A 14139-nucleotide genomic window follows, 5' to 3' on the forward strand; every position below is an offset into this window, starting at 1 on the left:
ATCCAAACCTACATGGCCCTGTGTGAAAAAGTAATTGCCCCCTTGTTAAAAAATAACCTAACTGTGGTGTATCACACCTGAGTTCAATTTCCGTAGCCACCCCCAGGCCTGATTACTGCCACACCTGTTTCAATCAAGAAATCACTTAAATAGGAGCTGCCTGACACAGAGAAGTAGACCAAAAGCACCTCAAAAGCTAAACATCATGCCAAGATCCAAAGAAATTCAGGAACAAATGAGCACAGAAGTAATTGAGATCTATCAGTCTGGTAAAGGTTATAAAGCCATTTCTAAAGCTTTGGGACTCCAGCGAACCACAGTGAGAGCCATTATCCACAAATGGCAAAAACATGGAACAGTGGTGAACCTTCCCAGGAGTGGCTGGCCGACCAAAATTACCCCAAGAGCGCAGAGACGACTCATCCGAGAGGTCACAAAAGACCCCAGGACAACGTCTAAAGAACTGCAGGCCTCACTTGCCTCAATTAAGGTCAGTGTTCACGACTCCACCATAAGAAAGAGACTGGGCAAAAACGGCCTGCATGGCAGATTTCCAAGACGCAAACCACTGTTAAGCAAAAAGAACATTAGGGCTCGTCTCAATTTTGCTAAGAAACATCTCAATAATTGCCAAGACTTTTGGGAAAATACCTTGTGGACTGATGAGTCAAAAGTTGAACTTTTTGGAAGGCAAATGTCCCGTTACATCTGGCGTAAAAGGAACACAGCATTTCAGAAAAAGAACATCATACCAACAGTAAAATATGGTGGTGGTAGTGTGATGGTCTGGGGTTGTTTTGCTGCTTCAGGACCTGGAAGGCTTGCTGTGATAGATGGAACCATGAATTCTACTGTCTACCAAAAAATCCTGAAGGAGAATGTCCGGCCATCTGTTCGTCAACTCAAGCTGAAGCGATCTTGGGTGCTGCAACATGACAATGACCCAAAACACACCAGCAAATCCACCTCTGAATGGCTGAAGAAAAACAAAATGAAGACTTTGGAGTGGCCTAGTCAAAGTCCTGACCTGAATCCAATTGAGATGCTATGGCATGACCTTAAAAAGGCGGTTCATGCTAGAAAACCCTCAAATAAAGCTGAATTACAACAATTTTGCAAAGATGAGTGGGCCAAAATTCCTCCAGAGCGCTGTAAAAGACTCATTACAAGTTATCGCAAACGCTTGATTTCAGTTACTGCTGCTAAGGGTGGCCCAACCAGTTATTAGGTTCAGGGGGCAATTACTTTTTCACACAGGGCCATGTAGGTTTGGATTTTTTTTTCTCCCTAAATAATAAAAACCACCATTTACAAACTGCATTTTGTGTTTACTTGTGTTATATTTGACTAATGGTTAAATGTGTTTGATGATCAGAAACATTTTGTGTGACAAACATGCAAAAGAATAAGAAATCAGGAAGGGGGCAAATAGTTTTTCACACCACTGTAGATCAGTGGTACACTTCAAACCTTTGGCTACAATCATCTTTATGTTCTCCATTTTATTTTCTTAAGATATTGCTTTACTGGGCAAATTATACTTATTACTTATAAAAGAATTCTACGCATACTCTAATTAATAGCTAAGCACTCAACATACAAAAACTTTGCATTCTGCAGCACAAACAACGTTAATGGCAGACAATGGCTGTTCTGTGTTAGCAGGTGGCACCATGACAGCACAACAGCAGACTGGTACTTGAATCTGTGCATGCGCCATAGCGGGTTTTAGGAAGACTTCATTATAAAGAAGCTTCATTCTCTGAGGCTTTCTTAGCCGAGGTATTATCTGTGTCTACTTTATATCGTACAATACACACGTACACACATCGGACCTTACTCTTTTTTTTATGTTAACTAATATTGTCTTATTTTAATTTCTTATGTTGTGTTATATATATATATATATATATATATTTTTTTTTTATTTACTGTTCATTATGTAAAGCACTTTGAGCTACTTTTTTATATGAAAATGTGCTATACAAATAAATAATATTATATTTTATGTAATTTTTGTGGTATAAAAACAACACTCAAAGTCCTCCAAAATCCTTTCACTTTTTCAGATTTTGTTAAGTTTGCAGCCTTGTGTTAAAACCATTTAAATTTAATTTTTTCCTCCCTTTTCAAGCTACACTCAATTCCCCAGAATGACAAAAATCAGGATTTTGGAAACTTTTACAAATTTGTTTAAAATAAAAAGCTGAAATATCACATTGACACAAGTATTCAGAGCCTTTGCAATGACGCTTGAAATCTGGCCCAGGTGCATCCCATTCTAATCGATCATCACAGAGATGTTTCACGTCTAATTTGAAGTCCACCTGTGGTCATTTCAGTTGGTTGCCCAGGACTAGGAAAGGCACACACCTCTCTATACAAAGTCCCACCGCTGAGCAAAAACCAAGCCATGAGGTGGGAGGAACTACTGGCTGAGCTTAGAGACAGGAATAATGTGTTGAGGCGCACATCTGGGGAAGGTTACAACAACATTTCTTCAGCATTGAAAGTTCCCAAGAGTACAATGGCCTCCATAGTTCTTAGATATGGGAGTTTGGAACAACAATGACTCTTCCTAGAGCTGGCCACCAAGGCAAACTCTTGCCAACGCCTTTCTCTCCCGGTTGCTCAAAGGGGACCAGGAACGCTATGGTCACTTTGACTGACCTCAAGAGAATGTGTGAGGAGACAGCAGAAACTTCAAGAAGGACAGCCACCACTGCAAAATTCTACTAACATGGGCTTTATAGCAGAGTGGCCCATACTACACAGGGAAAGAAGCTTCCTTGGAATTCAGAAAAAGAAAAAGAGAAACCTAAAGGACTTTCCAAATATGAGAAACAAGATTCTCTGGTCTGGTGAAACCAAGACTGAACTGTCTGGCCTGAGTTCCAAGTGCCATTTTTAAAAGAAACAAGGTACCACCCCTCACTTGTGCAATACCATTCCAACAGTGAAGCATGGTACTGGGAAACTAGACAGGGTCAAGGGAAACCTGAGGAGAGCAAAGTACAGAGAGGTCCTTAATGAAATCCTGCTCCAGAGCGCTCTGGTCCTCAGACTGGCCCGATTATTCATCTTCCAACAGGATAATGCCACCTACACTGGAGTGGCGTAGGGTCAACTCTGTGAATTTTCTTGAGTGGCACAGCCTGAGAAAACACTTGAAGCAACCTGTGAGACCTGAAAATAGCTGTTTCTTGATGGCCTCAACCTCATTGTCACATCATACTCAAGAAGACTCCAGGATATTAATGCTGTCAAAGGGTCCTCAACAAAAGTACAGAGTAAAGTGTTTGAATAGTTGTGTCAAGGAGATATTTCATCCATCCATTTTCTGTCTCTTGTCCAAGTTGCGGATGCAGAAGGCAAAGCAATGATGCCCAGACATCCATTTTTCCTGCCACCTCTTCCAACTCCACTAGGTGGTTGGGGCTGGGGGGTTGGGGGAAAGATGCCAAGGGGTTCCCAGGCCAACTAAGAGACAATCTTTCTAGCATGTCCTGGGTCTACCCCAAAGGTCTTCTCCCAGTTGGACATACCTGAAACATTTCCTCAGGATGCATCCTAATCAGGAGCCTAAATCGCCTCAACTGGCACCTTTCGAAAAAAAAACAAAAAAATCCTGACATCCTGTTTTCAATTTGTTATTCTGGGGTTGAGAGTTTGGTTTGTTTAGGGGGTTTAATGAATTTAAATGATTTTAGTACGGGCGGCATGGTGGCATAGTGGGTAGCGCTGCTGCCTCGCGGTTGGGAGACCTGGGGACCTGGGTTTGCTTCCCGGGTCCTCCCTGCGTGGAGTTTGCGTGGGTTTCCTCCGGGTACTCCGGTTTCCTCCCACAGTCCAAAGACATGCAGGTTTGGTGGATTGGCGATTCTAAATTGGCCCTAGTGTGTGTGTCCTGCGGTGGTTGGCACCCTGCCTGGGATTGGTTCCTGCCTTGTGCCCTGTGTTGGCTGGGATTGGCTCCAGCAGACCCCCCGTGACCCTGTGTTCGGATTCAGAGGGTTGGATAATGGATGGATGGATGGATGATTTTAGCACAAGGCTTCACCGTAGCTTAATGTGTAAAAAGGGTTCTGAATACTTTCTGAAGGCCTTTTATACTGTACATAATCTCACACACACTGCTTGTTATTATAAAGAGCCGCTCAGTAACCTTACCACCTGTAGGCTGAAACTGTACCCGGGTCTACCGGCACAACTGCCAGTGGTCCTGTAAGATCAGCGAGACTCTAAGAATGCCATCCAGTCAAGGCCCCCTCATACAGTGGCTCAGGTTTAATCTCATCAACAGTAACAACGCTTGTTGAAGTGATACTTGAGTCCCAGCTGTCACTCTATACTCCTCTGCTTCTGCGATGGTGCAAAGTGTTTTCAGTCCAGCTCACTAATAGTACGTGTCACCTGGATTAGCTGAGCGAGGATAGCAGACGGCGTGTAAATCAAGATATCATGTAATACTCTGAAAGGCAAGCTCCAACACGCTAGCAGACAATGAATACACACTGCGTTTGCATTTTTCCAGACTAAACAAAGTGAAAATGACGGGGGAGATGGGCTGCTGACTGCTGAGCCAAGTGCCAGACTGTGCTGTCTGTACCTGCTGGTCAGGTCAATTTTGTAGTTTACATAAAGTAAAATAACTAACTATCTGTACACAAAAGAGTTGCAAATATGACAAAAAAAGGCCATGTTCAAAAAAAACGTCTAGACACAAAGACATACTGAATGTTTTAAAACCACAACTAACTCAGGGTGCAATGCCAGACTTCCAGTGTACTGAGAGCTCAGCCACAAACAAATGAGTCAAGCGCATTTTGACGGATTCTGAATGAGCCAAGACAAACAGAAGCACAAATCGAGGCCACAAGCTTTGGCTGGCAGGACAAAAGGTGAAACCGGTCTTTCTGTTTCTGCGGTCTCTTGCTTGAGGCCATCTGCAGTACACAATGAATACGACAAAAGGCAGCATAAAGAAATGTTGTCTGGTGTTCTTCAGCCAGGCATGTAGTTTAGTGGTAAGGCCGCCGGACATTACACCACAAGGCTGCCAGCTGAACCCCCCCACCCCAATACTATAGGGCCCCACAGGAAGTCATTTTAATAGCAGGTATAACATTGTAAGAAAGAAAGGCATTGTGGAATGGAGGGGTGGAGATGCACATAATGCAGTAAAGGCGTTGGCCCATAAGAAGCACTAATCGGCCTTTCTAATAATAGTTACTGGTGCAGCAAAAGGCCCGTCACCAATAGGAGGTAGTAGTAAAAGCCCCCGAGATTGGTAGGATCGAGGGGCGGCCTAGTGGAGCCAACTAGCTGGTTTAAACTGTGCACAACTTCCTGCTATCCATTATAAGGCTGGGGATCAAAACTGTAGGGACACTTGAATGAGAGCAGCGAGGCAGAGATTGTCATGTCACATGCGAGTCACTGTGAGTGTCACAAGCCTTGACTGGCCACTGCACCCAAAGGAGTTCTTCTTTAGCTTCACTGGCAGAGACGGTTGCTCCGTTATTTAAAAAGGCCCCAAACCAACACACACAGATAAAGTTCAAGTCTCTGTTTTACAAACCACATAAAGGCAGAGACATGCAGCAGGCTGGTACCAGGCGTTCCAATGGCCAATTCCGAAGAATTCCATCCTTGAGGCGTCTGTGGTATCTGCGCAAGATGTTTCTGACTGATGCTTAAAGTCTTAAAGCTGAACTAAGATGAGGTTTGACTGGCAGGTGCAGATTAGCTTTGCAAAGCACGAGAAGCCGGTAAATATTTTTTTCTTTTTACAGTGGTGCATAGGCAGGTTACATAAACTGCTTACTGTCACACTCTGGAACTGAACCGATAACCTTGTGCTTTAGCGTACAGCTTCTTATCCACAACTCTGCTCTGCCAGATTAAACTATGAATTTATAGGACATCTTATCAGTTGCAGGAAGTTTTGTGTGGCCTTAATGATATCACCTGCTGACTTTTCATATTTCTTTATCCCTTACCTTTAACAGATCACAAAGGTGAATTATTTTTATTTAAAATTACCTTTTTTGATACTGAAGGTTTCACTTTCTTAAAGGCATCCTCAAAGTTCTGTCGGCTGACCATCACTGGAGACACTGACCCTGGATAGAGGAGGGGGAAAAATCTATATAAAGATTGTGCTGCAGAATGCAAGATTTTTTACAATAAAGGTCTAAATATTACAGTAAATCTTTGTGAACAGGAAAGAAAATTGGGGCAAAAAAATAATTTAATAAATACAATTTAAAAAAAAAAAAAAAAAACCATGAAGATACATGGAGCTGAAGAATTCCCAATGTGTGACCTCACGAAAACCTGCCCATCTCTGAAGATTAACATATGTGAAGCTGCAAAGCGTGCCACCATCCTGCTCTCTGCCCACTGAATGAAGTCACAAGCAGTAGCTTTCATACCAATTTCACTTTATGCGACTTCTAGCCTCATGAAGGACTTGCCTATTACAGATTGCTGGTCTTGTCACAGGACCGTGTCAGTTTACATAAATGAAAATTACTGAGCATGTTAAATTTTGCGACTCTGTGCCAACCTTTAACCAGAGTCATGTTTGCCTCCTTTTTGTGAATTCCAGTAACGTGCTTGCCTGACAAAGCCACCTGTGTATGAAGGGTTAACACATAGAGCAAGTTCAGGTACGTAAACAACATAACCATGGAGGTCCAACACCGCCACAGTCCTTGTTCCTCATTGCTGTATTACATGCATTGCACTTCCGTATGAGCATTCACTAGCTGGCAGCTCGCATGTACACTGAGCAAGCCGCTACGACTAAAGATGTTGATTTTGTTGATGCGAGTCATAAAACAGTTGGAGTGAGTCGCTGGGCATGTCACACTGAACGACTGACCTTCACGGGAGCGCGCTGCCGATTGCCTCCGACTCGCTAACATTATGTAAATGGTGGCTGCAACTGAAAAATCTCTGGATGAGATATCTAATATGACATGGCCTTAAGGCAGGGGTGGCCAACATCAGTCCTGGAGGGCAATAGTGGCTGCAGGTTTTTGTTCAAACCTGATCCTTGCCAATCTCAGACCTTATTTAATGTTATAGCTTGTTAGTCTGCAATGTTAGGTTCTTATATCGTAGATTTTTTTTCCATCCCAGGGATATCACCAAATGATTAAGTGTTTTATTAAACCAAAGAGTCAATGATGAATCCACACATGTGTAAATAAAAACAAGTTAGACGGGGAACTGCTGGCTCCTTTTTCATTTGCCTCTTATTGCTACTAAGGCGCCATTAAAGACTGAAATAAAGGTTGGGAACCTTAACAAGCGAAACCACTAAAAGGAAGCATCAAAATGTCACTTGAGGAATAAGTGCTTCATCAGCATCATTAAGTCTGAACAAAAACCTGCAGCCACTGTGGCCCTCCAGGACCAATGCTGCCCACCCATGCCTTAAGGTGTTCCCAATAAGAATATCTTCTGAACGCCAACAATAGTTCAACAAACTGATAGAAGATGGGTGATGCAAAGTGAAATATGATTAGTCTTTTGTTTGCATTGCAGAAGTTAGCAAAGCAGAACTGAATATATAAGTAGCCTGTGAAAAAGACATGTATGTTATGGTTTATAATGGTTAATCAAGATTCGTACAAAACACTATCTGAAAAATCTTAGTGCCTCAGCTATAACAAATGACACTTGTAGCAGGCATATCTTACTATAGCTGACTGAGTAACATCATCCACTCAAAAGAGACAGGCACTCAAATCCATTAGGTAGACTTTTGGAATAAAATCACTGTAACAGAGTAGCCAGTCTTAAAGCAGCTGCTTTAGCAATTTGTGCTCATCAAGTGACACTGCCTGGCACCTAATGCAGCTGGACATGCTGATAAAGTGAAGAGGAATACAGAGCAAAGTAGAAAGACTCCTTAGCAAAATAATCAACAGCTCTGATGAAGGAGCAGAAATCAGGCCTTTCAGAGCAGAATAATGACAAACCCTTCTCGTTATTTTTAGAAAAAAAAAAAGCAAAATTGACTACTACATTCTAAAATTTGCTGGTGATACCACCATCAGAGGGCACATAATCAACAATACAGAGAAGAGATCTTCCTTCTGACGCAGTGGTGGCAGGACAACAATCTCGCCTTTAATGTCAGCAAAACCAAGGAGCTAGCCATCGACTTCAGAGGGGAAAAGGGGTAGGGGAAAAAATAAAAAATATATACATCAGAGGGGAATGGCTTGAACAGAGGCACAGCAGATCTCAAGAAGGTTCACCAGCACCTTTACTTCCATTGAGGAAAGTCCAAGATGTTCACCAACTTCTACAGATGCACACCGGATTGCAACCTGACTGGCTGTATAACATCCTGGTAATGGCGTCTGCTCTCATTAAAGAATATTACTGGCACGTCTCATTCAAAATACAAAGACACCTTACAAAGGGCATCTCTGAAGACCTCAGTTTTCCTGCACGGCCAATTTTCTCTCTCCTCCATTCTGGACCATTAGTGTGAATATAATTAAAATCTAGGGCAATGTTACTCCATAGGTTGTCAGCCACTGGTGCTGCGATCATGATGATTATGCGTTTCTTATATGTACTGTATTTAAATGTATCATGTTGTATTTATTATCAGGTGTTCATATTCTAGTTTGACAGTGACATGCAAGTTAGAGTTTCAATGCACTGTACACATATGACAAACTTAAAATTTTAATCACATAAAAATCAAAAAAATGATTTTTTCAAAATAGGCCTAAAGATCCTATGGATGGAGGCACCAGAAGCAGCTGAACACATTTTATGCATTTCTTTGATGGTAAGAGGATAACAAAACCTCAGTTTAATTGATCCCGGACATACTGATGAGAACAAAATGAGTAAGGCAAGAAAAATGCAACACATGTCTAAAACATACTACACCAAGGAAGCTGTCGCATGTTTAAAACATACTTAAAAAAAAATGTTATTAGTTATAAATATTTAATGACTAATTGTATGTCTTACCACTGCTGATGCTGGTACTTGAAAATGTCAGATTTATCTGGCCACGGAGAGCATTAATGGAAGCCTCACGAACCAAAGCGGACAGGTCAGCACCCCTGGAAGGAGAGAGAGGACAATAAAACGCACAGCACAGTTGGGCTCTTTGGCAAAAAAACTCAACCTCTGCTATATCATTGTGTAGAAAACAATACTAGTAATGGCATTTTTCATAAGCAGTGCAAGATCGGTCATCATCTTTACATTCCAAATTAGTCCAGAAGCTACTAGCCATGAAAAGTACATTTTCAACAATTTTATTAAAACTATCAAACAGATTTAAATTCAAGCGATTTCCTATAACCAACACATACGAGTCACTGACTGTCACAGCTGATCTTGTTTTTTGCTAAGGTGTTGCATATCAGTAACCAAATTGTACTTGATGAAAACACACAAAAATATAATAAAACTGAAACCAATGGTAGGTGCAAAACATTGAGATAAACCCTACAAGGCAGAGGTTCTAAAATTTTTGAATATGATAAACCAAATTAGAAAATTTGTATCGTTCTAAAATCAATTTTTTTTTTGTTTCTATTCAAGCATATTTTTCATATCAATATTATTAAAGGCTGCGGTGGGTTGGCACCCTGCCCAGGATTGGTTCCTGCCTTGTGCCCTGTGTTGGCTGGGATTGGCTCCAGCAGACCCCCGTGACCCTGTGTTTGGATTCAGCGGGTTGGAAAATGGATGGATGGATATTATTAAAGGATAAAAGTTAGAAACAAGCATATTGCTAACACAATGCTGCATATACAGTATCTATTCTATAAACCTAGTTCTCCAGGGCAGGGTTGTGGGGAAGCTGTAACCAACCCAACAAGCATCAGGCACAAGGCAGGAAAACCTCTTTACTTAGGAGCTAAACCTTCACAGTGTGAACACACAGACACCAACCCACCTAAACTGCATGTTTTGGAAATGTGGGAGGAAATCAGCGCACCTGAAGAAACCCAAGCAGACACAGGGAGAACATGCAAACATCAGACAGGGAGCACATTGGACTGGACCCTAAAACAATTACTCGAAACAGGAAGAGATTCCCGAGGAATATCACTACCAGTGGAAATGCTCAGTGTAAGCTTTAGAAAAGCGGAGAGAAAGAAATTATTGGCATGTGTGGTAAGGATGTGATGATTTTTGAAAGGAAAAAAAAAAAAAAAAAACCACAGTATGACATGTCACTTAACCTAGGCATTTAGATCAAAGTAGTAGAAAGTAATTCATATAATCAATTAATTGATGTGGCTAATTTATGTGGTCTCTAACTTATTTAAAAAAAATGTTTTTCAAATTACCTCCACCTTTAGCAATACATTTCTTCTAAATGACTTCACAAATAGCTTAAATATACCTTGGCTTCCATTTAACAATTCAATTGAGTTTAAAAACAAAACAAAATGCATGCACTATTTGAAATTTATACAGATGATGGGAGGAGTGACACACTGGTAGGACTTCTGCTTTGCTGTAAGGAGGCCATGGTTCACGTCCCAGGTCCTCTCTGCATAGGGTTTACACGTGTCGTCGTATACCGTGTCTGTGTGGGTGAATTGGCAACACTAAATTGGCCCTAGACTGGCACCCTGTCCAGGGTTTGTTCCTGAACTGTGCGCTACACTCTCTGGGATTGGCTCTGTCAAAACGTGACCCTGTTTGGAATAAGCAGGATTCCAAATGACATGACATGAAGGGAGATGGGATAGATCTTGCTGAAGATTTCATTGAACATTCCAGTTTGAAAGGCTTAATTCTACTGACTGATATCGTGCTGAATGTCTATTGCTTGTCTCAATGTTTTATCCTTTTACAGAACCAGAAGATGGATACGAATGGAGGGGAATGAATCTTTCTGTACTTACGTGAATCCAGTGCACCTTTCATCAAGGGCGATTTCTTTCAGGTTAACATCAGGCTGAAGCAAGGGTCTCTTCCCACACTTGTAAAGAAATGACATAAAACAAGTGAAAGTGTCTCAAAATGAAAACAAATGAATTGAACTACTGGTTCATAAATACATTCAAAGTATTTTTGCCCTCTTTTCCTTTATCTTAATGTAAATAAGATATCTTATTCTTTTAATTAAGATTACTGAATATTATTTAATCAATATAAAGATTATCTTGTTAAAATAAGCTAAATAAAGGTCTAAAGTTTTCTGACATTTGCTTACTTATCCCAGAGGTCTACTATGTTGTACTCCTATATGGCTCTAATTTTCTATACCTTTTCTATGCTGGTTTGTGGGGCATTATTTATGTAACAAGTAAGATGGCCTCACTTCTTTTTAATCTCTCACTCTGAACTTCAAGTGTTGCATTTCATTTTCAAAGCTGTCAGTCTTTAATTCCACCAGTGTAGTGTATTTTGCCTTATCAACTGATCAGTTTATTTTCATTCTTTACATTTTTAATCTAGTTTATAATAATTGTTCTCAGAGTATTCTTTTAATTTACTGTTCTGAAAATAATTATATTATATATATATCCCTCTATATTGGTATTACTGTACATTTTGAAAATTATACTGCAATTTTATTTGGGCTGCACAGTCAGGAAAAGGGTAGCACTGCTGCCACCAGGATCTAAAGTCCTGGATTTGAATTTCTTACCCAGTCATTATCTGTGTGGATTTTGCAGATTCCTTCCATATCTGTGTGAGTTTTCATAATAGATTAACCGAGGTCTTTAAAAAATGTGCCCTGTGCGAGAGGGTGTGATTGTTAATGTGTGGGCCCAGTGATAGACTGGCAGGCCATGCAGGATTAGCTCCTACCTTGTGCCTGATACTCCTGCACTAGGCTCTGGCCCTATGCCAAATGAACAGGATTAACAAGGGTGAGAAAATTGTTATGTAATTTTACTTGTTTTGTAAAGTGTGAATACAGTGATCCCTCGCTATATCGCGCTTCGCCTTTCGCGGCTTCACTCCATCGCGGATTTTATATGTAAGCATATTTAAATATATATCGCGGATTTTTCACTGCTTCGCGGGTTTCTGCGGACAATGGGTCTTTTAATTTCTGGTACATGCTTCCTCAGTTGGTTTGCCCAGTTGATTTCATACAAGGGACGCTATTGGCAGATGGCTGAGAAGCTATCCAGCTTACTTCTCTCTCTCTCTCTCTCTCTCTCTCTCTTGCGCTGATGTAGGGGGGGTGTGAGCAGGGGGGCTGTGTGCAGCTGCTTCCTGAAGGACATGCTGCACGGAGCTTCGCATACTTAAAAGCTCAAAGGGCACGTATTGATTTTTTTTATCTGTCTCTCTCTCTCTTCCTGCTCCTGATGGAGGGGGTGTGAGCTGCCGCCTTCAACAGCTTTGTACCGGTGGTGCTTCGCATACTTAAAAGCCAAAAAGCCCTATTGATTTTTTTTTTGACTGCTTGCTTTGCACTCCTTTGAAAAGGAAGGTATGTTTGCACTTTTAATTGTGAGACAGAACTGTCATCTCTGTCTTGTCATGGAGCACAGTTTAAACTTTTGAAAAAGAGACAAATGTTTGTTTGCAGTGTTTGAATAACGTTCCTGTCTCTCTACAACCTCCTGTGTTTCTGCGCAAATCTGTGACCCAAGCATGACAATATAAAAATAACCATATAAACATATGGTTTCTACTTCGCGGATTTTCCTATTTCGCGGGTGGCTCTGGAACGCAACCCCCGCGATGGAGGAGGGATTACTGTACTGTAAATGTTTACTATAAGGATTGGTTCTCATACATACTAAAATGTACTACAAGTCTATAAAGATGAAAGTGTAAATGAGTCCCACACAATATAGTTTTGTTGCTTAACTTTGAAAAACACACCTCTCAAAAAAAAAAATAAATAAATAAAAAATAAAAATCAGGTAAATTTGAATCAACAATGCTACTGGAATTAAGGTTTGGCTCCCTGAGGCTCTCTGAGAACATTACCTTTAAGTATGAAGACTTATAATATCAAAGTGTGTAAAAAGCTGTCCAAAATTGAACAATTCCATGGATGTAAAGAAGAATAAAATCAGTGACAAAGCCTTCATCTGTGTAGTGCTGTGGAGACTTCGGAGTGACGCCCCCATAAAATTATTCAATTGTATCAGCTGACAAAACTCCTTTTAAAACTCATTTGTTGAGGCATTTAACTAACACTGACAATCGTATGTTTTTCTCTCAGTTCTTCTTCTCTGTCCAGTACTCAAGAAGATATGGGGTATCAAACTGTGCAGTTGTTTTCTTGTAGAATTTTAGTTCACATTTGTTGTTGCTTGTTCTAATTCAGATTTTTTAGTCTCCTGTACTTCTGCTATGTTTATAATATTTTGTATCCACCATCAGTGTTTATTTCATTTTCATTATTTCATTACTTATTTTCTGTGTTTTTATAAAAGGTCTTATTTAAAATGTACTGTATTATCATCAACATCATCTGCTTGGCCAAAATTTGTAACTACTTTCATTTTTGGCTCCCCAGTCTTACCTTGGTGATCGTCTGCAGTATAGCAAAACGCTCCTGAGGTTGCGGCAAACCCACATACAAGGACTTGTCTAAGCGACCTGGCCGAAGTACAGCAGGGTCAATAATATCTAAAGTTTATAAAAAAGGAAAGAAACACATTAATCACAAAGGTCATTGTAAATTATATTTCTCAGTAGGCACAATCCTCTGCACCCTCCAAATGATGTACAGATGGTGTTCATGCTCCTCTTCAAAGTTAGACTCTCTGGATATATTTTGTTTCAGGGAGCCCCCTAGAGGCAAACATAACACGAAGGAAGATTTTCTAGAACTAGAACTAGCTTTCAGCTTGGTTTAACTTTGGTTTACTTTACTAAAGCCAGGCAGCAGTATTTTTCTCAGTGCACCTTACATTTTTTAAAATAGAAGAATGCCCTTTGTAATGGTTTCCATTTGTGATGAAGCACATACTGTAGGACTCCGTGGCACAGGGGGTGTGGGTGTGAGGGGTAGCATAGCCATGCATCCCTGGTGTGTTTAATGGAGAAATTGGTTAATTCAAATGTACGTGCAGATGCAATCAGTTTTCTCATTGACACTCCATGGGATGTAATCAAGGCATCAGCATCCACTCGTGCAATAAGATCAAATGAGCC

General features: G+C 40.7%; 1 protein-coding gene across 1 annotated transcript in view; it reads right to left on the bottom strand.

Moving 5' to 3' along the window:
• The window catches only part of nvl (nuclear VCP like), a 50925-nt gene that overhangs the window by 2169 nt on the left and 34617 nt on the right, over positions 1 to 14139 (bottom strand). The window contains exons 19-22 of the mRNA XM_028820830.2: positions 13505 to 13611; positions 10911 to 10987; positions 9010 to 9104; positions 6046 to 6125 (exon numbers count right to left, since the gene is read on the bottom strand). Of these exons, the coding sequence (XP_028676663.1) occupies positions 6046 to 6125; positions 9010 to 9104; positions 10911 to 10987; positions 13505 to 13611 (359 nt within the window). The remainder of the gene's footprint in view (positions 1 to 6045; positions 6126 to 9009; positions 9105 to 10910; positions 10988 to 13504; positions 13612 to 14139) is intronic.

Source organism: Erpetoichthys calabaricus, chromosome 15 (genome assembly GCF_900747795.2).
Source record: "Erpetoichthys calabaricus chromosome 15, fErpCal1.3, whole genome shotgun sequence".
NCBI lineage: Eukaryota > Metazoa > Chordata > Cladistia > Polypteriformes > Polypteridae > Erpetoichthys > Erpetoichthys calabaricus.